The sequence below is a fragment of the Crotalus tigris genome, unplaced genomic scaffold (genome assembly GCF_016545835.1).
Source record: "Crotalus tigris isolate CLP2741 ecotype Arizona unplaced genomic scaffold, ASM1654583v1 scf7180000018518.7366548510:968632, whole genome shotgun sequence".
Classification (NCBI taxonomy): domain Eukaryota; kingdom Metazoa; phylum Chordata; class Lepidosauria; order Squamata; family Viperidae; genus Crotalus; species Crotalus tigris.
The window spans coordinates 535,419-560,000 of NW_024097054.1; the positions used below are offsets into that span (position 1 = coordinate 535,419).

Sequence of the window (24,582 nt, forward strand, 5' to 3'; positions counted from 1 at the left end):
ACCGCTGAGGCAATGTTTAGATTTCTAGTATATGTGGAATGAATTAGATTTCAAGAGAAGTTTCATTTTAAATCTATTTCTGCAAGTCTTCAAGAACTGGCTGTAAAAGCAATGCACGGACGGTAGTACACACCTGAAATTGCATTATGTTAGTCAAAGGGTTGTGATCAAAGTGGCATGCATGATCATTTCTGGTGGCAGTGCCCAATTAATAATTCATGGTGGCTGGACATTTTTAAAGGAAATTTTGAACATTACGCAACACTCTTTCAATTATTAACTGCAATGTAATATTATTGTCCATTGCCCCCAGGATATATAAAAGGTTGGGACATTGGAATTTAATTTCCTTTTTGTTCTTTGCTGCACACTGGAAAACAATTGATTTATGAATCAATTATATGAAGGGATGTGGGAAATAACACTGACTGGAAGAGTGTTAACATTGGGCAAAAAGTCATGAAGAATCTTTCATTTAAGTTTTATTCACATTTGGCCTTCTAAATAGATAAGAAATAATTATTCCCTTGATCTGTCTAGATCAGTGTTTCTCAAATGTTTTGGTGTCAGGACCCCTTTACATTGTTAAAAATGACCAAGGATCCAAAGAGAGTATATAGTAGGTGATTTCTATGTATCAGTAGAATTATGTATAGCTAGTCTTTGACTTACAGCAATTTATCTGGTGACTGTTCAAAGTTACAAGATCACTGAAAAAAGTGACTTATGACCATTTTTCACTCTTATGACCATTGTAGCATCCCCATGGTCATGGGATCAAAATTCAGATAGTTGGAAACTGACTCATATTAATGATGGTTGCAGTGTCCCAGGATCATGTGATCCCCTTTATCGGCCTTCTGACAATCAAAGTCAATGGGGAAACCAGATTTATTTAACAAGTGTGTTACTAATTTAACAACTGCAGTGATTCACTTAACTGTGGCAAGAAAAACTCACTTAACAAACATTTTGTTTAGCAACATAAATTTTGGGCTCAGTTATGGTCGCAAGTTGAGAATTAGCTGTATTGGAAATTAAAACGGAGAAATTTTTATGGACTTGACTTTGTAGACCCTTGAAAGGGTCTTTTTCAATCTCAGAGGCCTGGGAGTTTGAAGGTTCTGTTCAGTAACTTCTTTCTTTCTTTCTTATATCCTGCCTTTATTATTTTTACAAATAACTTAAAGAAGTGAAACACACAGTACTCCTTCCTCCTATTTTCCCCAGAATAATAACCCAACGTGGATTGGACTGAGAGAGTGAATGACTGGCCTAATCACCCAGCCGGTTTCCATGGCTAAGGTGGAACTTGAACAGATGATCTCTCGCTTTCTTGCCTGGTGCCCAAACCACTAGACCAAACAGGCTCGCTTAACTGTTCTTAACATTACATTCTTCTGAACAGAGAGCTGTGACATTGTTCTTAGGATTGCTGGAGCCACAGTTCCAGTTTACAAGTCATAGAACCGAAGAATTTCTCAGAGTGTCTCTATGTGACATCTATCATCACCACTGTCTTGTGGGTCGCTATCACAATGTCTGGATTATAGGCTAGTACCTTCTTGTCTATCTGGATCTGAAAGCCCAATAAGATCTTAGCTTTCTTATTCTCTCTGACCATCTGTGGACTCTCCTGTCTGGATATGGGAGGATTTAGCCCATACATTGTGCAGATATTCCACTACAGCAGAGGTCTCCAACCTTTTGGGCACCAGGGACTAGTTCCATGGAGAAAGGTTTTTCCATGGACCAGAGAGTGTGTGGTTTTGTGTGCTGCCTGCATCCCATTGATGGGGCTTTGCTTATTTGTGTGGAACGGTTGCTGGCATGCAGCGGTCCAGTACCACGGACCGGGGGTTGGGGACCCCTGCACTACAGGATGCTAGCTACATATATATAAGTATATGAATACATCCTAAAGTATGCAATTTTTAAAAAAAGCTATGCATTTCTTTTCTGCTTGATTGGTCATTACTTTTGCTCTTTAAAAAAAAAAAACAAACCTTAGTCAATCACTATGCTTAATGTCTGGAATCCCCAGCAAATCAAGATTATATCAAAAGAATGGTGTTGTGCAGTAACACTGTGACACAAATGTCCTCCTTATGTATTTTCATTCCAATTTTACAGGATGTCTATCTTGACAACATCACATATGCTTCCTCATTCTTTTCCATGGATCCATGGAATTTCAGTTATCAACACATGGCTAACTCACATGGTCTTTGAAGATAAGCAGATAAGTAGCTACATAGCTGACTGGCAGGCTATGTCAGGACCTAAGCTAGAGACTAGTGTCCTGGCATAGACCTAGGCTAAACTAGAATACTGAACAAATTCCAACAAATTTTTGCTTTGTTGCCGAGAAACATAAATAGCTATGTTCACGAAGTCATTGGGAGTCAAACTAATTTGAATATTAGTTCAAAATCAGTCAAGCTAATTTGAATAATTAATTTGAATAATGTTTTTATGAATTAAGGCTTTTTGTATAAATTAAGATGTATACATTAAGAAGAACAGGTTATATTCTCAAATACTAGGACTGGGAAGCTGGGCAACTCAAGAAAAACTTTACAGATTTTAAAACTTTTAATAAAAGAAAAAAAAAGAAAAACTTTACAGAGTAAAGACAGTACATTATTTTAGTCTATCTCTTTGCTGGCCTATGAAAAGTCTTGGAAATGTGCCTTGGGAAAGGTTGCCATCTGCTGATTGATATTGAGAATTCTTGAAAAATAAACCAAATCACATCTGCAGCCTTAGACTTTAGTTTTGGTACAGGGATTAAGCTGTCTGACCTTTACTTATGACATACCTTGTCCTCTTCATTCAAGAAGGCTGCTGAAATTCTAAAGTAGATTTTGATGTCCCTCGTGGGCTGGAGAAAAGGAACAAGTTTAAGATTAATTCAGTCAAAACTGAGTGCTTGTACTTTCTTGGAGACGCCAGTAATTCTTTGGATGTACTCCTAGACTCAGTTAGCTGTCTCAGTGTCCATGTTTTACAGGTGATAAGGTGCATAGTTGCAGAGGTAACTTCAGGATAAATCAAGAAAGCATTCAAGAAAATGTTTTCCCATGGGGGGGGACCCTATTTTCCCTTGCTTTTTCTCCACATAGACAAAAACCATTTAATAAAAAATCAGGAGGAAAGTCATGAAGAAGGAAAAGCATTTCCTCTTGGCTTTTACCCACTATGAAAGCTATGCAGTGTTGTATAGTCAAGGGATGATCAATGGAAGACAGATGGGGAAGGTCGAGTGGGTAGGATGATCATAGTCTGAGCTAGGACAGAATATTTTCCAGCTCAGTGTTTATGTATATAATATAAACTGGAAACTTTTCACTGTTGTTATTTTCAATGTTTCATGTTGCTGTTTTAAGGTAATTGTATTTTTATATTTTGATAACTTAGAGCAGGGGTCTTCTATACTTGGCCCTTTTATGACTTGTGGACTTCAACTCCCAGAATTCCTCAGCCAGCATGGCTGGCTGAGGAATTCTGGGAGTTGAAGTCCACAAGTCATAAAAGGGCCAGGTTTGAAGACCCCTGACTTAGACATTTGAGACCAAGTGTGATCTAGTGGTAAAGGCACCAGGCTAGAAACCTAAGCCAGGGGTCTTCAAACTGTCAGTTCTGGTCTCTCTTTAGGCATGAAATTCGATTGTGTGACTTTAGGACAGTCGCTCTCTCTAAGCCCAACTGACCTCACAGTAGGGAAAATAGCAGGATGAAGTTTAACAAGGTGGAGGGAGCATCCTGAAGTCTCCAGCCATCCCCAAGGGTGTGTGGGAAGTCATCCCCTTCCAATATGAATGAAATATAAACAGTGCAAACTTCGCATAATGTGCCCCTCAGAAGCAGTGGTGGGATTCAGCCAGTTCGCATCACCTCAGCAGAACCGGTAGCTAATTTTTTGTTGCCCAGGCCCAGAATGGACTTCCGGAAGCAGCATCCACACAGAGAACTGGTTGTTCACATATTTGAATCCCACCACTGATCAGAAGATAAACATCCACAAGCTTTCACAGTTTTCCAGAGTTTCACTGTAAGTCTTTGGTCACAAAGCATTCCATTGGCTACTTAACCTTCTCCCCATACCACACACTTATTACAGTTTAGCTATATAACTGGAATTAAGGAGGAATTTCCTGACATTGAGAAAAATTAATCAGTGGAACAGCTTGCCTCCCAGAGTTCTGGGTGCTCCATTGCTGGAGGTTTTCAAGAAAAGATTGGACAACCATTTGTTGGGGATGATATAAAGACTCCGGCCTTGGGCAGACGGTTGGACTAGAAGACCTCCAAGGTCCCTTCCAGCTGTATAATTCAATGATTCAAATGGAAACAGATCAGAATGGGCCTATATAAGTGAACGTATTTTGAGATGAAAATAGATTAGCTTATTCTAAATTTGATCAAGCATGGGTTTATATTTCTATCTTTTCTTTTTGTTTCCTTTGCAAGCAAGTTACTTAAATGCAGTATTGCTGTACTATTCATTGTTATTGATTGCTATATGCCAGATATCAATGGAGATGATAGTCGTGGATATCCCAAAGATGGTTTTTTTCAAGGCAATTGGACTTTGTTTTTGCTTGATCCCTTCTCGTCCAAGAAGCTTCTTCAGTTCTAAACATCTTTGGGGCAACCATGACCTGGATGACTGAGAATCTCCATAGACATATAGCCTATGGGTAGAAATCTAATACAGTGGATCCAAATTCTGCCACATGTAAAACTCAGAAGGCTCCTCACAACTCCCAGTATAAGCTCCTCCTTATACTGGTAAATGGTTGCATTCCTGGTGAATTACTGGTAAGCATGTAAATCTCTTTTGCTTGGTCAGCTGTACTTGCTGCCTTGGAAATAACAAGCCAGTAATTCTGGAATGCAGAACAAAATCTGCATTTTCCTACCTCTTAGCCTAGTTGGGTTTTTTTTTCAGATGCCCATCAGGATTTTCATTTATGTTATCAGTTGTATAATAAATTTTGTTTCTCTTTCTTTTTGCTTAGGAATTGGTGTGCCTATGTTCACACAAGGCTTCAACCCACCATTGTGGTTGACAATGTACAAACCTATAGCTCTGGGAGAGCCAAGCCATGTACTTGGATTACGGGACCCTGTGGAACAAGGTATGCAATAGAATTTATATCACTGAGCTGCTTTTAAAATGATGATCAGCTACATTAATGAAGACAGTGGAAACTGCTTAGAAATATTCAGTCCCCTTATCAACTAGGCCAATCTATAGGAAGAGAGAACCTGAAATATACAGAATACTCCATCCAGGAAGATAATATTAAATGATGTTTCTGCTAAAGATCCTGGAAGAATTAAAGTTTTCTTAGTCGTGGATCACAGAATATAGTTACATGTCAACCTTCCACCTACTTCAGTATAATAATTGGCAAAAACTATCCAGAATTCCAGATAAGAAGCTTTTTTAATGCTAGCTAGAGATGTTGAGGGTTGAACTTTGGACTTTCTGCATGAAAGGTACATGATCCTTCCTGTTCTTATACAAAAAAAGCAGTACAGTATCTTTAAATTATTAGTTTATAATTTCTTTTGACTAACGCATTATAAGCCAAGTTTTATTTTTCCAAGATATGTGCCACTGGATTCTAATAATTAATTTAATTTCACATGAAGACTATATCCTCAAAAACATGAAAGCTGATTTTATATTGTTACCTATATTGGGAGATAAATTTGTTTTAGTGTACTGAAATGAAATAATTATGGTTTCACTTGAACATCTGGTGGATTCATTTAGAAATCTTCCTTGTTGGTCAAATAGGAGTACACTTCTGGATTAAATGACAAATACATGTGTTTGCTTAATTTATCACCAAGAATTATAGCTATGCTACAATCATTTTCATAAACCTTTGTTCTGTTAAATAATGGATTATTTGTTCAACTCATACATAAAATAACTACTGAAAAAAGCAAAAAGTTCATTACTCCCTTTAAATGTTCTGGCTGGATAATATGTACTATATTTTCAGTTTTCTTCTTTTAATTTCCCGTGTCTTTGTGTGGACGTCTCTGTGTTTGTGTGTTGGAATTGTAGAAGAAAAGTAAGGAGCTAGTGGAACACATCCTTTTTCATATTAGGTGTTAAGGGCATATATATTCTACAAACTAGTAGTGATGGATTACTCTTACTTTTTTGCTTTTGATTTTTGGAACATCATAGAATAGAATAGAATAGAATAGAATAGAATAGAATAGAATAGAATAGAATAGAATAGGATGGGATGGGATGGGATGGGATGGGATGGGATGGGATGGGATGGGATGGGATGGGATGGGATGGGATGGAATAGAATAGAATAGAATAGAATAGAATAGAATAGAATAGAATAGAATAGAATAGTTCTTTATTGGTCAAGTGAGATTGGACACACAAGGAATTTGTGTCCATGCATGAGCTCAGTGTACATATAAATAACAAAGTAATGTAATCAAAAGATATCAGAAGGAGAAGGTAGTAGAAAAGATGAGAATAATAGTACTACAGTCCTACTACATGAGTAAATATCCTTAGACATGAGTCAGTACTATAGGAATTAGGTATTCAGCGGACTGATGGTAGGAGGGAAAAATTGTTTCTGTGTTTAGTTGTTCTGACATTTCTAGATTATAATTAATGGTATCAATATAGTATGCTCTTAAATTGTTAATCATAAAGTTAGCCAACTACAGGAAGTTAGACTGTCATGGTCAAGCAGATTTTCTTTACCCATATATACTCTTTATCTATGGAATGTCTGCCATCTGCCAGTGTCTGGAGAGATATCTGATTAATTAAGAAAGAAAGATAAACATTCTATCAATCACTCCAAGAAACAAACCTCAGTTTAGATCTACCTATGAAAGGTGGTAAACACTAGCCAGAATAATATGAGGGATATCTGTGGCTGCCTTTAAAGAAAAGAGACTGAACTAAACTAAATGAACTATTAAAGGATGTAGATTTTTGACCTGTATTTTTGACCCGTATTTACCCGTATTTTCTACTGAATATTGTAAGTGCTGTTTTCCTGCCTTGCCAATAGATATTTCCTGTTTAAATTGTGCTTTGTGGCTGAAGTAATTCTTTCATGTGCTTTGCTTAATAAACACTTCCAGTTTTTATCGTATGTGTTTATTGCTTTTGACGCCACAAACCGCTACCCCTCTTTCAGTGTGCCAAACCAGCTTGTCTGTGAAAACGTGTGTGTTAGAAAAGACAATTCAAGTATGAAGTTGTGTAACACTATTATGTTATGTAACTTCTATAGGTGAAGTCTGCTTTCAAACAAGGCCGAATTCTCTTTCAGCAATTGGACTAAGGCAAGCTGGTGGTGGCTAGGTTTTAGAATGGCTAGTTGACAAATACAATGAGATTTTGCAGACATCCATAGTCAATGAGTTTGTAGCGCCTCAGAATTTCATCTATTTTTCATCCAGCTCTTGTACAGTAATCTAAACTGACAAGTTTTTCTGAACTAAGAAAGCTTGTAAGTATCGTCAGATCTAAACAGAACAGAGGGGTGGTCACCTCCTCTGTGTTCGGAAATGGTATTTTTTTTTTCTGTCTAGGTTATTTGTGGTATCCAGGCTACATATTGCCAACTCATGATTAAGGATGTTTTGGTAATGGATCTTTGTGAATACAGATATGAATTGCCAAATATGTTATTTTGTTATTTTGTTATTCATTCAGAAAACTTATTTAAGAGCTTTTGAACTTCCTAAATTTTCCCCAATAACTCTAAAACCATTTTTTTAAAAAAGTCTATTTTGATAGAAAAGGTATTTTAAAAGTAGATATATGGTTAAGTAATAATTCTCACACATTAAAAGATAAATCTCACACATTAAAAGATAAATCTAAAGCATAAATGAGATAGAAGAGGAACGTTAAGAGAAAAAAAATGAAGCCTAGAAACAAACTGATTTGCTTATCTCTACCTATGTGTTGGATGCTAGGTTTTTAAGTTTTCAACATCTTAAAAATAAAAATCTTCTGCTAGGAGAATTTCCTGAAATTGAAATGAATAGTTATTTGTCTTCTCCACCAGAGCATTTTTAAACCTATTGAAAGGAGCACAACAATCAGTATTTTCATTCAGTTTTCCTCAATCTAATACTTTCTTTCTAGGTTTTAAATACTAAAACCCCCCAGATTCTTCACCCAGCATGACCTTCATTTGAAAATTCTAGAAATGTAACATTTCGAGAGGAGACCAGTTTGGGAAAAGATTTGTTTTAATTCTCCAAATGTATGAATCAGATTTTCCAGGGCCTTCAAACCTTTTTTGTTCCACTAGGTGGCAGGCTGGCATATCTGCAACACAGATTAAATTCTAGGAGCAATTTCTTTTAAAATGTAATCCATCTCCTTTTATAAAACTCAAAACCATTTTAGTGTACATATCTTTGTTGCTGGGTCTGAAATACCCTTCATCCAAGATCAACAGCAAATTTAATTACATAGTCATTCAGCATTTGAAATATGCATGGAGTTGTTTTCCCCAAATCATTTCTGTTTTGAATCAGGTCAGGCTGCAGTCTTAGTTTTACCTCAGAAATTCATGTAAGGAGCTGAAGACAATTGATTAACAATCCATAGCAATCCAAACACATTTCTTATTCTTAGATAACTGGATATGTGTGAAAGGGATTTAAATGATGATCAGGGAAAACCTTCTGAAATGCTGAAGTGTATTGAGGACACGAATATTAGCATCAAAATGTGTCTTGAATTCATAGCATTCTTCCTTTAGCCAATATTAGCATTTTCTCCACCTCACCATGCCATAATTTGTTTCACAATGGTTGCTTTTATTCTTACAAGATACAAATTCTGTGGGAGACAAAGACAAGCAAACTATTAAATAGACAGATTGTATACCCTCAAAAAAAAAAGGATATTGTTTAAAAAACCATGAACACAGTGATTTAAGGGATTCACTTTTCTCTCCGCCAAAGGTCTAGGCAGGGTGGAGTGCAGTAAGCAGTTTAAGAAATTAGAGAATATTTCATGGGTATTTTCACAATTTACTTTGTGCACAACATTATTTATCCTTTGGGTCATGACCAGAAGGCAAACTGTGAGTTTTGCTTTTTCTACCATTCTATTACATTTTCTTTCTTGTTATTTGGTTGGGGGAGTAGAAGTAGAATCTATCCCAGGAATGGTTATAGGGACTTCCTATAAAGAAATATAATGCTCAGAGTGTTTCTCTGCTATGTACCATATAAGCTTTTGTGAGCTGCGAAGAATCAGGACCAAAAATTAAGTTCCATTAAGCTGATTTATTGCTCATGCCTATACACAAGAATCTAGTCAACTAATGTTCAGTACTAAATTGGTGCTAGATAAGAGTTAATGGGATTCAAGAGGGGTTGGACTAAGTGCTTGTGGGCACCTAATGATTCCAGGCTGATTCCTCTCTTGACTCCACCCCTGGGCTCTGCCTGTCATTCTCCTACAGCTTCAATTCTTAAAAGTAAATGATTAAATGGAATAAAAAACAATAAAAAAAACTTTAAGGGAAGGAGCAAGACAGACGTTTGCAACTCTTAGTCAGCCTTGTCCCACAAAAAGCCTTAAAAACAGAAGATGTCATCTCTATTTCTGAAAATCTCTCCCTCACACTAATAAAAGATCCACTCACTCCTTGTTAACTGATAAAATCCTGAATATTCCTTCCCTAACACTTCACTTTCCAAGACTTCCTTCACTTCTTACTACAATAAACTGTTTTTTTAGTTAGGGGAATAGAAGTCTACATGCATGGCCAGACAACATGGAGAAAAAAATGAGGGTCATTCATCCTTGGTATTAAATATCCCTTGATCTTTCTGTACGAAGGGATTAATCTAAACTGAATACTTTGTTCATTGCACAAAGTATATTTAGAATCATCCATACTGTCTAGAACTTTGCGAAGATGGGATCTTTATTTTCAGAGTAGATCCCAAATGCATGGCCCACTATGAATATGTTGTCACTTGATTACAAAATCATCCTGAGTAGACCTCAATGATAAGAAAGACAATGTAAATGTGAGTAAATCCCAGAAGGCAATTTGGCTGCAAAAATTTCCCCACTAATTAGATGTTACTCTAGCAACCCAAAAAGGTTTCTAGGGATTCACTTGAGCAGAAACTTTGAGTGGACATGAGTATTTCGGAACTAGATTTCATGCTCTTAATTACACACATTTGCATTGCATCTTATTCATAGTCATGCTGAAACTGAAGGCATAATTTTAACTTCTGAAAAAATGGATATGTATTCAGTTTTTCCCTTAGCCTACTGCACTCCTTGCCTTCAGTGTAAGTAATGAAAATTCAAATAGGAATCTCAAGTGTAAGGGCTATAAATAAGATTACATTTGATATAATTTGCTTTTTAGTGTCTCATCCTCTCCTTATAGCAAGCTATTTTTGTAATATGCTATAATTATCACCCTTTGCTATAAAATTGATGCCCTTCTTCTGGAAGTGCCTGTTTTGATCTTGTATAGTTCATAAAAGGTGGCATAATTAGCAGTCTTGCCCAGCCATTGTGGACTTCAAGAAGAATTCCCTGGCCTCAAAATTGTCCATATATCTGGAGGTACCCAGATTGAGGATGGAACATAATGGGAAACTAAAATGGCAAATTACAACTGTCAGATGCTACTTTCAGCTTCTAAATGAAAAAGGAGTGTGTCAAAGACAGCGGTCACTGAAGTTCTGGAGCTTCAGCAGATGCTTGGTGGTGGATCTATTCCAAATGAGGATATTTAGAATTGCCTATCAGAAGGATCATTAAAACCAACCTTTTCTCAAGTCATAGCTACTGAAACTGAATTAAGTTTTTAACAAATGGGATTGAAGACACAGTCAGTTTTGGAAATATAGATTCAACATTGCGAAGCTTAGGACAGTGTATATGAGTGCATGCTTAAGCACATGCTTAAAGAGAACTTGTAATATGTACATTTGATTGAGGAAAATCTCTCCGACTCTACAAAAGCATTGGTTTGCATAGCTGATTTAGTAAAATGCTAAGTTTGCAACTTTGTAAGACATGCAAAAATGCTGAGTTGTTATTTAGGGTCTAAGAGTTGAATGCCTTTTCTGCATTTTTGTGACGACTAGTGATCAGAAGAAGGATCTTTTCTGTTTTGGCACTGTGTTCCTAGGATACTTTTCCTCTATGTTATCTTGTTTTCTTCTGAGCATTGAGGGAAAATGTATTCATTTTTTTTCAATGTGATGCCAGTTCCATATAAGCATGCCATCTTATTGTACTACAATTTCTTATTTTTTCTTGGAAGTTATGTCTGTTTCTGAGACATCCCTGAAAGCCTTCCTCACAAAGCAAATGATTATATATATATATATATATATATATATATATATATATATATATATATATATAATTAACCTAAAAATTGAGGAACGTAGTCTCCTGGGTGTATACATATTCAAAAGATAAAAACGAGCACCAGGAGGTAAAACAATTAAATGTTTAATAAATAGATAACCTAGCTTTCGATGGCTGTATTGCTGCCATCATCGTCAGGGTGTTAAAAGCCAGAGGGTGGGGGAGCTCGTTTATAAGCACAAACGCGCCTGCACACGGCTCATAGACCTCGTTATGGGGCCCGGTCGATTGATCCTCCCATCACTCATGTCAGAAGTATTTCTGAGTTCTAAGTTCTTGCAGCTGATTACTTCTCTGTTGCGTGTGGCTCCTAGGCTGGGAGGTGAGCATTCCATGTCACTTCGCACCAGAGTAACCTGTGTAACTGCAGACCGATCCTGTGATGAAATCCCGGATCCAGCTATCTCCCTCCCCCGTGTCTGACGTATCACTCTCAGGGGGCATGCCACCCCATCCGTGCTCCCATCTTCCCTATAGCCCCCAACCCGCCGCCCTTCCGTGCGTGGGATGCACAGCAGTTCGTTGTGATCTCCATTCCTGTCAGTTTGGCGTCCAATTCAACTCTCCCCTCGGAGGAAATTCCAACTGCGGTCTTCGCGCGTGCGCCCTCACGCTTCCACTGTGCTACTTGGGAACACATGATGGGACCCTTAATGGGGCGGTTGCAGTCATCATCCACTCCAGGGGTTCCGATCTTCAAACAGGCATCCAAGCCAGGTACAATAAGCGGATCCTCCAGAACGCAAGCACCAAAATCGCCGTGAGGAGAGCTGTCTTGTTTCACCTCAAGAGTGGGGGGGAGGAGTGCTCTATACCGTTCAGTAGGTCGGACGCAATATCGAGGAAGGGGAGGGGGAAGGGGAGCAGTGTTTGGAGCATCCAGGGCACCAGGGGATGGGTTGCTGTTGTCAACGAATTCTTCGTTCATCAATGGGTGCGCGCAGGAATTGCTAATAGCCGGGGGCACTCCGGATGGTAGGATCGCCCTTACCTCATTGTCTATCTCTTCATTGGGACAATCGAGATTGCAAACAATGGGGTGCTTCCTCCGTCTGGAACAAATGCATGCCTCCCAAGCTTTCATGACCTGGTGTGCAGGATGTAACTCCACACATCGATTAATAGACTTACAGTCAGAGAACCAAGCCTCTTTGAGGAGTCTGCCGCTCTTGGAGGCATCACTAGCAATAACCTGCACCCCATTGAAATCAAACTTGTGTCCAAGCTCTACCATGTGAGTGAGGATCTGCGAATAGTGCTCCCCTCTTTTTATTGCCAGCTTGTGTTCCTGTATTCTTGCCCTTACTCTTTTAGAGGTTTCTCCCACGTAATTACCTGGGCAATCCATACAATGGATTCTAGATCACCCCTATTAGCAATTCCTGTGCGCACCCGTTGATGAATGAAGAATTCGTTGACAACAGCATGAGGGCGCATGCGCGAAGACTGCAGTTGGAATTTCCTCCGAGGGGAGAGTTGAATCGGACGCCAAACTGACAGGAACGGAGATCGTAACGAACTGCTGTGCATCCCACGCACGAAAGGGCGGCGGGTTGGGAGCTAAGGGGAAGATGGGAGCACGGATGGGGTGGCATACAATCAACATCCACAACATTCTAAATCAGGAGCTACACCTCCTCCCTACCAGAAACAATCTGATATAGACTACCCAGACACCTCCCAACAACATCAAGGAGAAACCACACCCCCTTTGATTGGAGGAAACAACAATAATGACATTGGAGCGCTTAAGAAATTTGAGGATAGAACCACTAAATTTAGCACTACCCATAATAATAATAAAGGTGAATATCCCATACAGAGAGGGGAGAAAAAACATGTGATGACGACCCGTTCGCTTGATAAAAGGGAAAGTAACATGAGCGGGGAATCTGCCCAAATACCAACAGACTTTTTGCTCACAGAAATGGGGGAGATTTAACTTGAATATTGACCTACGAGGGAAGATGAGCATGGAGGACACCATGATGGAGGAGGATGATTCAAACATTGAAAAATACCACATCCAGTTGATGCTTGTACATGCGAGCGAAGATAAATACGGGAGCACGCAGCAGAGGAAAGATGTTAAATTGCAGCCGATGAAGCCCCGCCTCCATGGTAGGATACACAATGACATCGAACTAAATCCCCCCGCTGCAACGAGAGCCAGTGCTGCCAGGAGAGGGTGGAACATAGCTTTAACAATACCCCCTGAGATCGACGGAGATGTGAACAAAAGTGCTCGAGAGAACGACGGAAGAAATCTTTACTCCGATTCCCCCTCCCACCTATCAGCCCTGAAGATGTTGGGGAGTTTTCCCAACGAAAGCTTGGCAACCTTTTAATATAGTAAAATACTTTAATTAAAGTATTTTAACTTTAAACTCTCCTGGTGAACGCGCTTTATTCATTCCATTTATATATAATGCCTTTATATATAATGCCTTCTCGCATTCATTTGTGCTCCTGAAATGTTTAGTATTATGATCTTTGACATGCCGTGATTCTGTCAAAAAGCATTTGCTTGTGATCTTTCACAATCAATAAACTTCAGGACTAATCCCCCTGTGTCCTTTTACTGATCTATCATCCTGTATCATGTCCCTTCACCCTAACCTCCACTGATGTCTGCTTTTCAAATCACCTTGCAGTTCCCAGTCAAGGACCCAGCAAGTTTACAGGATCAAACATATTATAGTGACCTCACTGGAGTGGAAGTGCTGTCCAGGATACAGTGGAGGAACATGCCAACCAACAGGTATGGAAAATATTAAAATAATAATAACACCAACCACCTTTTCTGATAATCAAAGTCAACTGGCTATCAAACTGGTACAGAATAGAAAAGCTATTTCTGTTAATTAACAACTGAGGTCTTTCTATGTTGAAGAAAGTCTAGTCCTTCCTTAGATACAAATTCCTTGAGCCAGTCCCCACCCCACCCCTCAAATAGTGGCAAACAACTTTTGAAACATTGCCAAGAAAACTGCAGAGACTTGTCTAGGCAGACGGCAAGAGCCAAAAGTGATTCGAGACACACAAACACACACACAAGCATTCACATACACAAACATACACACAAATATTGGAAGTCAGAAACTTTGCTGGCCTATTTACAGCTTGTTTGGAGATCTACCCATGGACTGAGATTTATCTTCTCTCTGCTCATTACAAAGTTAAGAAAAAATTGGAGTGTAAAGCAGGAGACCTTTGGGTTGAATCCTGTCAATATTTTTCTGAAGAAATTTCATTTTGAAGAAAGGAAGGGAAGGAAGAAGAAAGGAAATAGTAGAGTAGGGTAGGGTAGGGTAGGGTAGAGTAGAGTAGAGCAGAGCAGAGTAGAGTAGAGTAGAATACTTTATTAGCCAAGTATGATTGGACATACAAGGAATTTGTCTCTGGTGCAGAAGCTCTCAATGTACATACAAATAACAAAGTAATATAATCATTATAATGATACCAATAAGGGAAAGTAATAGATGATAATTGAAGGAAGAAAAGAAGGAAGGAAAGAGAAAGATAGATAAAGAAAGAAAGAAAGAAAGAAAGAAAGAAAGATGGCTGGGGCTCTATTTCCACCATAGTTAGACTATACTAACTGGCAACAAAAGCTGGAATCATTTCATGGAATCATTTATAAAGTAATTACATTTGGAGATATTAAATCATGGCCGTCAAAATGCCTCTTGTTTAAAAATTCATTCACCTCTAGTAATTTGACCTGTTGACTTTTTAAGGTATGTCATCTTTGAATGTATTCCAGCCAGAGGGCATGCATTTAGATACTCGACCCCATTCCCATTGAAGTCAAATAAAATTTACATCCTGGGTTTCATCTGGCTTTACGTTTGAGGCAGGTGGCAAAATGCCATCCAGATGATTATACCAACCTTGTATCTTTCCCCTGTATGTTCTGATTAGCCCGGTGATCAAACATGTAACAAATTTGCCCTAGTTTGAAAGGCATTCAGCTCGCTTTATGTGAGCTTCCTTTGAAAAATAAGAAATGGCATCCATATACATATTTTACATGGATGAATATTACAAGACATGCCATTAGCTGCGGTAGGGAACGCAATCAGTGGTGGAAAGGAGGCGGCTATGATTAAAAATTTATGGGCAGAAATATAGAGACCTCATTGCTGTTTCGATTCAAGAGGGAGAAGCCTTAATACTTGCAAACAACCTGCCTGAAAGCAAGGAGCTCTTGAATGCCACGATGGAGAGTGTTAAACCCACACAAATTTAAAATGTTTGCAACGGTTACTTTTATTATTACTCTTACTATTCGGTTGTAGTAAATATAAAAGATTAAACAAGCCAATGAAAATGAAACTGCATTACAGTGCTTCCAGGCACCAGCAAGCCCCCAGACTTCTCCCTTGGTACCCATTAGGCACCCTATCCCATCTGATTATTTTTTAATGATTCTTTTAAATGAAAAAATAAATAGGGAGCTGTCATGTTCGAAAGCATTAGCCTCTAGCAGCATATCTATTTGCAGTACTGCCTTTAGGCCTCACAAAAATCTCACCAGGATAGTAGAAAGTATCCAGGGAAAAGGGCTGCTATCCCTTCTGGTAAGTGGATTATTTGTGTCTCTCATGACAGCCATTTTGTGAGTAGAGTCACCTATGCTCTCAACATACATTTTAAATATGCCCTTAAGCCCCAAAGGTTTATTTGATCTTGATTTATAGAAAAAAAAACCACCCTAGAATTCTCTGTTTTCAGTCCAAAACTGGTTACCTTGGGGTCTTCCATCTCTTTTGAAATTATTGGTAAGCAGCCTGAAGAGTGGTATGGAGACTCTATGGAGGGAAATATTTAGTTTCATTTGTGGAAACTTGGTTGTATTCATTCATTCATTCATTCATTCATTCATTCATTCATTCATTCATTCATTCCATGAATGAACAATGTTTTCCATCCATAGAGTGTCTGTAGTCCACATCAGTCTAATTTAAAAGACTGGGTTAAGTCAATCCAGGTTATCTAAAGCCACAATGTTTCACATCTGCTAATAATAATAAAAATGACAGTTCAGAAAACTATTTAGTTGGGGTTTTGCCTGGGAGAATTTTGGAAACAGTTATGGTTGATTGCTTAATAGAACTTCATTCCATTCTTACAAAGCATTCCATGCTTAAAAATATGAATGATTGTGTATAGGTGAAGCCACTAGAGATGGACATAACTCATTTGTCAGCCCAGTATAATTTATTGGTCTAGATTACTACTTTTAATTTCAGAATGCAAGAGATCCCACATAAATCAGGAAAAGTGAGTGCATTTCACAGAATTGGAATACTTATAAAGGAGGCACAACTATTAGTTGCATAACTAAAACACCTGGAGCTTTCTCAGATTATCTCAATGAGTAGAGTAAAGTGACAATCATGTTGATGTCTTTCAGGGTGCTGAAGAAACTGTAGGCCAGGGGTCTTCAAACTGGGCCCCTTTTTGACTTGTGGACTTTAACTCCCAGAATTCCTCAGTGGCTGAGGAATTCTGGGAGTTGAAGTCCACAAGTCATAAAAGGGCTCAGTTTGAAGACCCCTGCTGCAGGCATTCTAGAATCTAGAAGTATAGCTGTGGAAATTGATAAAATCTAGACCTAGAGTATTGCATTAGAAATGGTTTAAATGCATCAGTTTGACTATCATTCAAAAAATTGGGTGGAAAGGGAAAAGACATCTGTCTTTTTCTCTTTGGAGAAAGTTGGATAAAGCTAACAAGTGCAAGTTCTTAAAATCTGTTTCCAGAATTATACAAAGCAAGCAAAGCTACACAGATTGAGAAAAACATTTATACTCTCCTTATAATTGCAGTATTAGAACTTTTGCAACCTAATGGCCAAAATATGAGTAGAACCAGGCCAAAACTGATCTAAAGAAGGTATAAATGTCATTTTCTTCCAGAATAATTTCCCCAACGTACAACAAAATCTTGGAAACTATTGATGTGTTACTGATTTTTTTTTTACTTTATATCAAACATCCCCCATTATATGCCTTTCAGATAGGTTGGTCTACATTCCATAATAGATAATGCTGACTGTGTCTGATAAGAGTTAGTATCATACATCTGAGAGGTACCAGGTTAGAGAATGTGGGTTTATATCTAATGTTGAGCTTCCAAACATTTTTCTTTTATTACAGTGCTTAATATTTTTTCTCATAATAGGTTCTAACTTAGAACCTAATGTTTTTTTTTCAGAGGAGGGAACTTGGTTTCATAGAAAATATTCTCAACTTTATTGAGAGTAATTCTAAGTAAGATAAAGGGACAATACAATTATAGAATTTTCCCAGTAGATGGCTGTATAATGTTTACAATAAAGAAAGCCATCGTGAGTATAGAGCATCAGACAAAAGGGAAAGATCAATACTTACACATGTATACAAATATCTGAGGTGTTTTATTGCACCACTATAAATAGCCATTAAACCGATTCCCAAGAAGAAACTTAGCATTGTTGTTGTTATTGTTTTTAGCATTAGTTCTCTATTTGGGTTATCATCACACAAAGACAAAGGATGCAGAAATCACACGAAAGAGCTGGTTTTCTGAAACATTATTTGAATCCAGATTGCAGACGAACTGAGCAATTTTTTTAAAAAAAACATCCATCTCGGAAGGGAGATTCAATCACATTTATCAATCTATATGACCTAAACACTTTTCTGGTCTTATTGACCCTGATCATGAAAATCTCCTTGGGACATTCTCAAATCCAGACCTAAAATCTAAGCTGGAGTTTCCATTGCCAGAAAAAGAATGTTTTACTTTGTTAAGCAAACTGGGTTTAAATTGATTCTAACCCTTCATCATTCATTAATACACATAATTTTCTCCATCTTTAAACTCACCCACACCTTCAAAGAGTGCTTTGGTATGGATAGTAACAATGCAGCAAGTCATAAGAATGTGTTGGGAGGAATTCCCCCGTTCGGTTCTTCCAGCCGGGATTCTCCTTGACAGCGCAGTGCAGAAGAAATAGATCGTGAAGCCAGCTACCAGAAAGAGGTTTTATTTCGAGGATCAGCGTTGAGTGACAATTCAGCTCGAGTCCCCGGCTAGCTAGACAGAGTGATCTTTAAACAGGGGTTTTTATACCCTTTTGTGGTTTCCAAACTTGTCATTTCTGATTGGTAACAAACTTACCATTTCTAATTGGTGAGTTAAAATTTGTCTTTCTTGATTTGCTGGTTTGTGACTATTGTTAGTTCCTTTTTCTTGCCTAAAAGGTGTTAATTACTTTTATTGTTGTGTCCTGATTGCTGCTAGCTGGTTCCTCATTGTGTGTGTCAAGTGTTTGCTGTTTTAGCCTCAGGCTGCTGTTGACCCAGTTTAGTTGGGGTGTTCCTAGATTATTTCTTAGTTGGGCTGGGGAGGGGGTGTCCAACTCTCATCAATTCCCCCATTTTGGGCTATTACTGATGTATCAGTGATTAGCCCAACTGGTTCATATATACGGTAGTGGTGATCAATTTGGCACATCATGAGAGATGTTTTCTTGCTCTGTCCCTTGCTTCTGATGGGAGTTGTGCAGACCTTTAGGCATTTTAACCCTAAAGGTGCTAATTGGCATAGGCAACAAAGGAGGGCTCCACCTATTGCGACTGTGATTATACTAACAATGAGAATTTTCAACCAATGGAAGTCTGGTAACCATGAAAAGAGCCAGGAAAGGTTCCAGGATGACTGGTTGTGCCCAATGTTTTGTGCTAGTTCTCTTAAATGTTGGATGTCACCTTTAGCTTCCAGTCAGGTTTGCATACCCCCCAAAATTCTTCACAGCCATGGTTTTCCTTAGTACATGGTTGCCCATTTTTAGGGGTTGTTTCCTGCCTTAGCTCTTAATTCAGTGCATCCAGATTTGTAATGTCCAATATGCCAGGCTATTAAATTTTTCTTTAAATTGCACATACTGAGCTCTAGGAATCCCAATCTGGGCTCACCAGTGCAAGATATTCAGGGCTGAAGTTTGTGATTTTTCCTGTTGTTTCCTTAGTCAGGGCATATGAATTGCAAATCACCTGAGGGGGCCTAGTTCCCTACCCCTTGGAATCTGTTGGAAGTTGGTCCCACAAAGCTTTGGTGCAATAGAGCAAAAATCAGCCTGGGGAACTTTACTGAAGGTAGGTGGAGGGAATAGACTCTGAATGGTGTGAATGGTGTATGTGTGCATATGCAGCTATTTCTACAAAACAGGCAATACAAACATTCTGGAAAAGTTTTCCCTCCCACCAGATAGAAGTCCAAGGTGTTCAGTACTTGTTCTGCCACCTATTCCTAAATGCCATCTCTCCATTAATACATTCAACTGGCTTGTTACAATACAAATGGGGCAAGAAAGAAAAGTTTACAATGAGTTTCCACCCTCCCCCCACAGTCTTAATTTTTTCTTCTGAGGCTTCACATGGCACCACCTTCCTTCTGCAGCTCTCACAGGCATCTGGGTAAATGGTAGGACTTGGGAAGATATTCCACTCAGATTGTTTGGTGGCTTTTTAGTGGATGGCTGGATTCAAAACTCAATTCCATGGCTCAAATGGATGGAGGCAGCATCTGGGTCTGTGTGTTCTGCTTCCAAAGGCTTGGGAGAAGGTTTCAGGGCTGAAAGATACAAGAACAAGGTCTCCCCCCCCCGCTTTCTGGGCGGAGTCTACCAGGAGAGGCAGACAAAAGGTATGGAGAACAAAGGGCAGGAAAAGAATTGGAAGGGGGGTAACTTGCAGGCAGTTTGAAAATGCTGAAAACTCCAAATAATTTTAAAAGCCTAATATTTTAAGGTGTGCAACTTTCCAGAGGTAGGAGAACATTTATTCTAAAATAGACCACATCATTTTAGAGATTGAGAAATGCTTATGTTTCAGAAAGCTTCATAGTAGTTTCACCAGTAAGTGATAGGATAAGAAAAGTAACTTTAAAAAATTATTTCCCCACACAAGCAGACTTGAGTTTCAAAAGGCTCTTGTAGATAGACACACATTTTTCAGGAAAAGGAAAGATAAAACACATACAGTAAATGCAAGTGAAACTTTTCCAACAGATAAACTTAAAACAATCCCTCATGGTAACTTAAGGCTGTTCTTGAGCGTACACAGAGAGAAAGAGGAAAACAAACAAACAAACAAACACCATTCTTTTTCTTCACTCTGTTTGTTGGCCAGACAAACAGAGTGAGGTATTTCCTTTTTGTGGCTTATTTTTAAGCATAATTTCTAGCAGAATTTAAAATTCTTTTTTCTTTGGATTTGAAACAGTTAATAGTCACATTTACCTCTCATGCACAGACTTTGACAAACATATACACAAAGACAAGCGAACAGAAGTCTTAGTTTTACACATCCTAGTCATTCCCACCATAAATTTCAGATAACTCAAGTTAGGGAAGGCACACATTTTAAACATACCACGTGGTTGCATAGAGGAGAGAGAGAGAGAGAGAGAGAGAGAGAGAGAGAGAGAGAGAGAGAGAGAGAGAGAGAATCACTATTTCTTATTTTCCCTTTTAAGTACCTTTATTTAGCCAAATTGGTTTCCCAGCAAGGCCCTAAGCAAAGTCTTTCTTTCATACACTACACAGTCGAAGTCTCCTTGTGAGACTTCTTTCCTAACTTTGCATTGCTTACAGGGCCTTACCAGCTAGTTGCCCAAATCCAATTCTTTCATTCACTCATTCCATTTCATTTTCACACATTCTCTCCCTTTTCCCTAACAAAAGGTTCTGTGCTCTGGCCAACCCCCATGCTTTCCAGGTTCTGCCAATTAAACAGATCCTTTCTGCGTCTAGGAAAGACCAGAAGCAGCAAAATCCAATTGTGAGTGTCTACAATAGACTTTATGGTCTCTATAACGGTTTGAGGATCCGCACGAAAGGTGGCAGTATCCTTTTTCCAAACAACCAAATTGGACGGGGAGAAAGGGGTGTGGGTTAAAATGTGTCCTGTCTGGCCCCTCGGTCACCCGGGTATGGGCCTGTTCAACAAGGGGGCCATGAAGGTCGGTTCAGGGTTATCTAAGGGAGGCTGGGGGTCCAAGTTGACTTGGGTCGGGTTCCTCTGTCTGGATAGTTCGACCCAGCAATACCAGTACGGTAGTTGGGTTGGCTCTATCCTTGACCTAAGTTCTTTTAGTATTCTGATTTCTAGGGTGCCACCTTCGGGCCAAATTTGTCTCCCGCGGTCATCTTTAAGCAAAGCCCATTTCCTACATAATTCCCCTAATCGCTTCTTCTTCATTCCAGCCTAGACAGGAAGCTGATTCCTGTCCCAGGCTTCGAGCAAGCTCTCAACTGGGAAACCCACTTCGGCCCTTGAATTGGAACTCCCCAACCTTTTATAACGGGGTTTTAAACCCACTTCAGCCCTTGAATTGGAACTCCCCATTCTTTTATAACGGGATTTTCCTTTCAATGTTAAAGGGCACTAACAGTCGAAGTCTCCTTGCGAGACTTCTTTCTCCTAATACAGTCGAAGTCTCCTTGCGAGACTTCTTTTCAGTCGAAGTCTCCTTCCTAATACAGTCGAAGTCTCCTTGCGAGACTTCTTTCCCAATACACAGTCGAAGTCTCCTTGCGAGACTTCTTTCCCAATACACAGTCGAAGTCTCCTTGCGAGACTTCTTTCCCAATACACAGTCGAAGTCTCCTTGCGAGACTTCTTTCCCAATACAGATTCTCGGAGGTGAGCGGCCACCTCTGCTCGGGGCTACTGCTTTAATATTTACTGGCAGAAGGGGTCCTGGCTTGCCCAGAATAGAGTTTTCTCTCTCTTTCTCTGCCCGCTCGGTCCTCCTCTCTCACCAGAAGGTCTCACGCTCCGGTGTCCCCCCCTTGCTTTCCCGAATTCCACCGGTCACGGCTTTACTAGAGCTAGCAGCAGGTCGGGGTGCGGCTAGAGGGCACATGGAGGGAGCGAGCTCCAGCTGATTCTAAGAGGAGGATGCCTCACATACACACTCATGCATTCTTCCTTTCGTTCCCCCAGACCCTTTAACCTAATAGATTTAAATTTGGTGGCACTTACCCTCTTTCCTGGTAGCTGTTCGAGCATAAGACTCAAAAACTCCCTTTGCTACCCGATGCCGACCGGGCAGGGTCCGAGGAGGCTTCCCCACGGATCAAAGTGTCCGCTGCCGGCTGGGTGATGACTCTTCCGGGCCCGGTCCGGTGGCTGGGTGAGCTGGAAGTCCCTTCGTAGGTCGCCAGATTGTTGGGAGGAATTCCCCCGTTCGGTTCTTCCAGCCGGGATTCTCCTTGACAGCGCAGTGCAGAAGAAATAGATCGTGAAGCCAGCTACCAGAAAGAGGTTTTATTTCGAGGATCAGCGTTGAGTGACAATTCAGCTCGAGTCCCCGGCTAGCTAGACAGAGTGATCTTTAAACAGGGGTTTTTATACCCTTTTGTGGTTTCCAAACTTGTCATTTCTGATTGGTAACAAACTTACCATTTCTAATTGGTGAGTTAAAATTTGTCTTTCTTGATTTGCTGGTTTGTGACTATTGTTAGTTCCTTTTTCTTGCCTAAAAGGTGTTAATTACTTTTATTGTTGTGTCCTGATTGCTGCTAGCTGGTTCCTCATTGTGTGTGTCAAGTGTTTGCTGTTTTAGCCTCAGGCTGCTGTTGACCCAGTTTAGTTGGGGTGTTCCTAGATTATTTCTTAGTTGGGCTGGGGAGGGGGTGTCCAACTCTCATCAAATGGTTAGATATCTTAATGGAACATCATTTTTGGAGCCCTGCTGGAATCCAAAGACTTTAAAGACTGCCATACATTAACCATATGAAAAAGTCTCTATTGATAGATGGCACCAAGTGGCCACATGATTTCTGGTTTTACTGCAGATATCCACATATTGAGAGAGGATATTTGCATTGTATTCCGATCAAAAGCCACATATAGCTTTGAGTGGAGATTCAGGTGCTGAACTTCAAATATTGGGTGGGAACAGAATAAAATAATTGTAATTAATTTATTCAATTAAACATAAGAGCAGCAAAGATATTTAGGAGCCTGGAGGCTAAACCATATGAATAAAGGTTTCAGGAATTGAGTATGGCCAGTCTAGGGAAAAGAACAACTAGGGCTGACATGATAGCACTGTTCCAATATTTGAGGAGCTACTACAAAGAAGAGGGGTCAACCTATTCTCCAAAGCACAAGAAGGCAAGACAAGAAACAATGGTTGGACACTAATTAAGGAGAGAAACAATCTAGAACTAAGGTGGAATTTCCTAACAGTGAGAGCAATCAACCAATGGAACTGCTTGCCTTCAAAAGTTGTGGATCTCCATGACTGGAGGTATTTAAGAAGAGGGTTAGAAGAGGGACAGCCACTTGTCTGGAATAGTATAGAGTCTCTTGCTTGAGCAGGGGATTGGACTAGAAGACTTCAAAGACCTTTCCAACTCTATTATTCTTTTATAATTAATGTGATTGTTTCCATGGTGATGCAGTAGTCAGAATGCAGTACTGCAGGCTATGTCTGCTAACTGCTGACTGCCGGCAGTTCAGCAGTTTGAGTCTCACCGGTTCAAGGCTGATTCAGCCTTCCATCTTACTGAGGTCGGTAAAATGAGGACCCATATTGTTGGGGAAAATATGTTGACTCTGTAAACCCCTTATATCTCTGTAGACAACTATAAAGCACTATGAATCATATATAAGTCTATTGCTATTGCTACCTATTTAACCATTTCTCTTCTACCACATTAAATGTTACACTTTGACAACAGCTTTTAGAAAGACTATCTACCTATCCAAACGTTTGGTGCATAAGATATACACCTGGAGCACAGATTGTGCATCCCTACCATTTGGGGAACCCATGAGCATTACTTTCTTATGTGCACACACAGAAACACAGAAGCAGACATAAATTATTGTTTACTATGCAGTCAAAGCTGAATTAAATTAAAAGCAAATCTATTAAAATCAAAATCAAGCTTTGATTCCATTTGGTTCTCCCTCCTTGACTCCATTTTTGCATTTAAGAATATTCAAGAATGCTGATTGCTTGCTTGAAATAAGACAGTACGGAGCGATAAACCTGGGTGTCATCAGCACTCAAAAGCTTCAAATGACTATGCCCAATAGTTTCATGTAGACGCTATGCAACCTAGGACC

The 24,582-nt window shown here is 39.3% G+C and overlaps 1 protein-coding gene across 1 annotated transcript in view; it reads left to right on the forward strand.

Moving 5' to 3' along the window:
* MMRN1 (multimerin 1) overlaps nt 1-24,582 on the forward strand; it is a 90,679-nt gene that overhangs the window by 10,094 nt on the left and 56,003 nt on the right. Inside the window, exons 2-3 of the mRNA XM_039353405.1 lie at nt 5,025-5,144; nt 14,101-14,207. Coding sequence (XP_039209339.1) covers nt 5,025-5,144; nt 14,101-14,207 — 227 coding nt within the window. The remainder of the gene's footprint in view (nt 1-5,024; nt 5,145-14,100; nt 14,208-24,582) is intronic.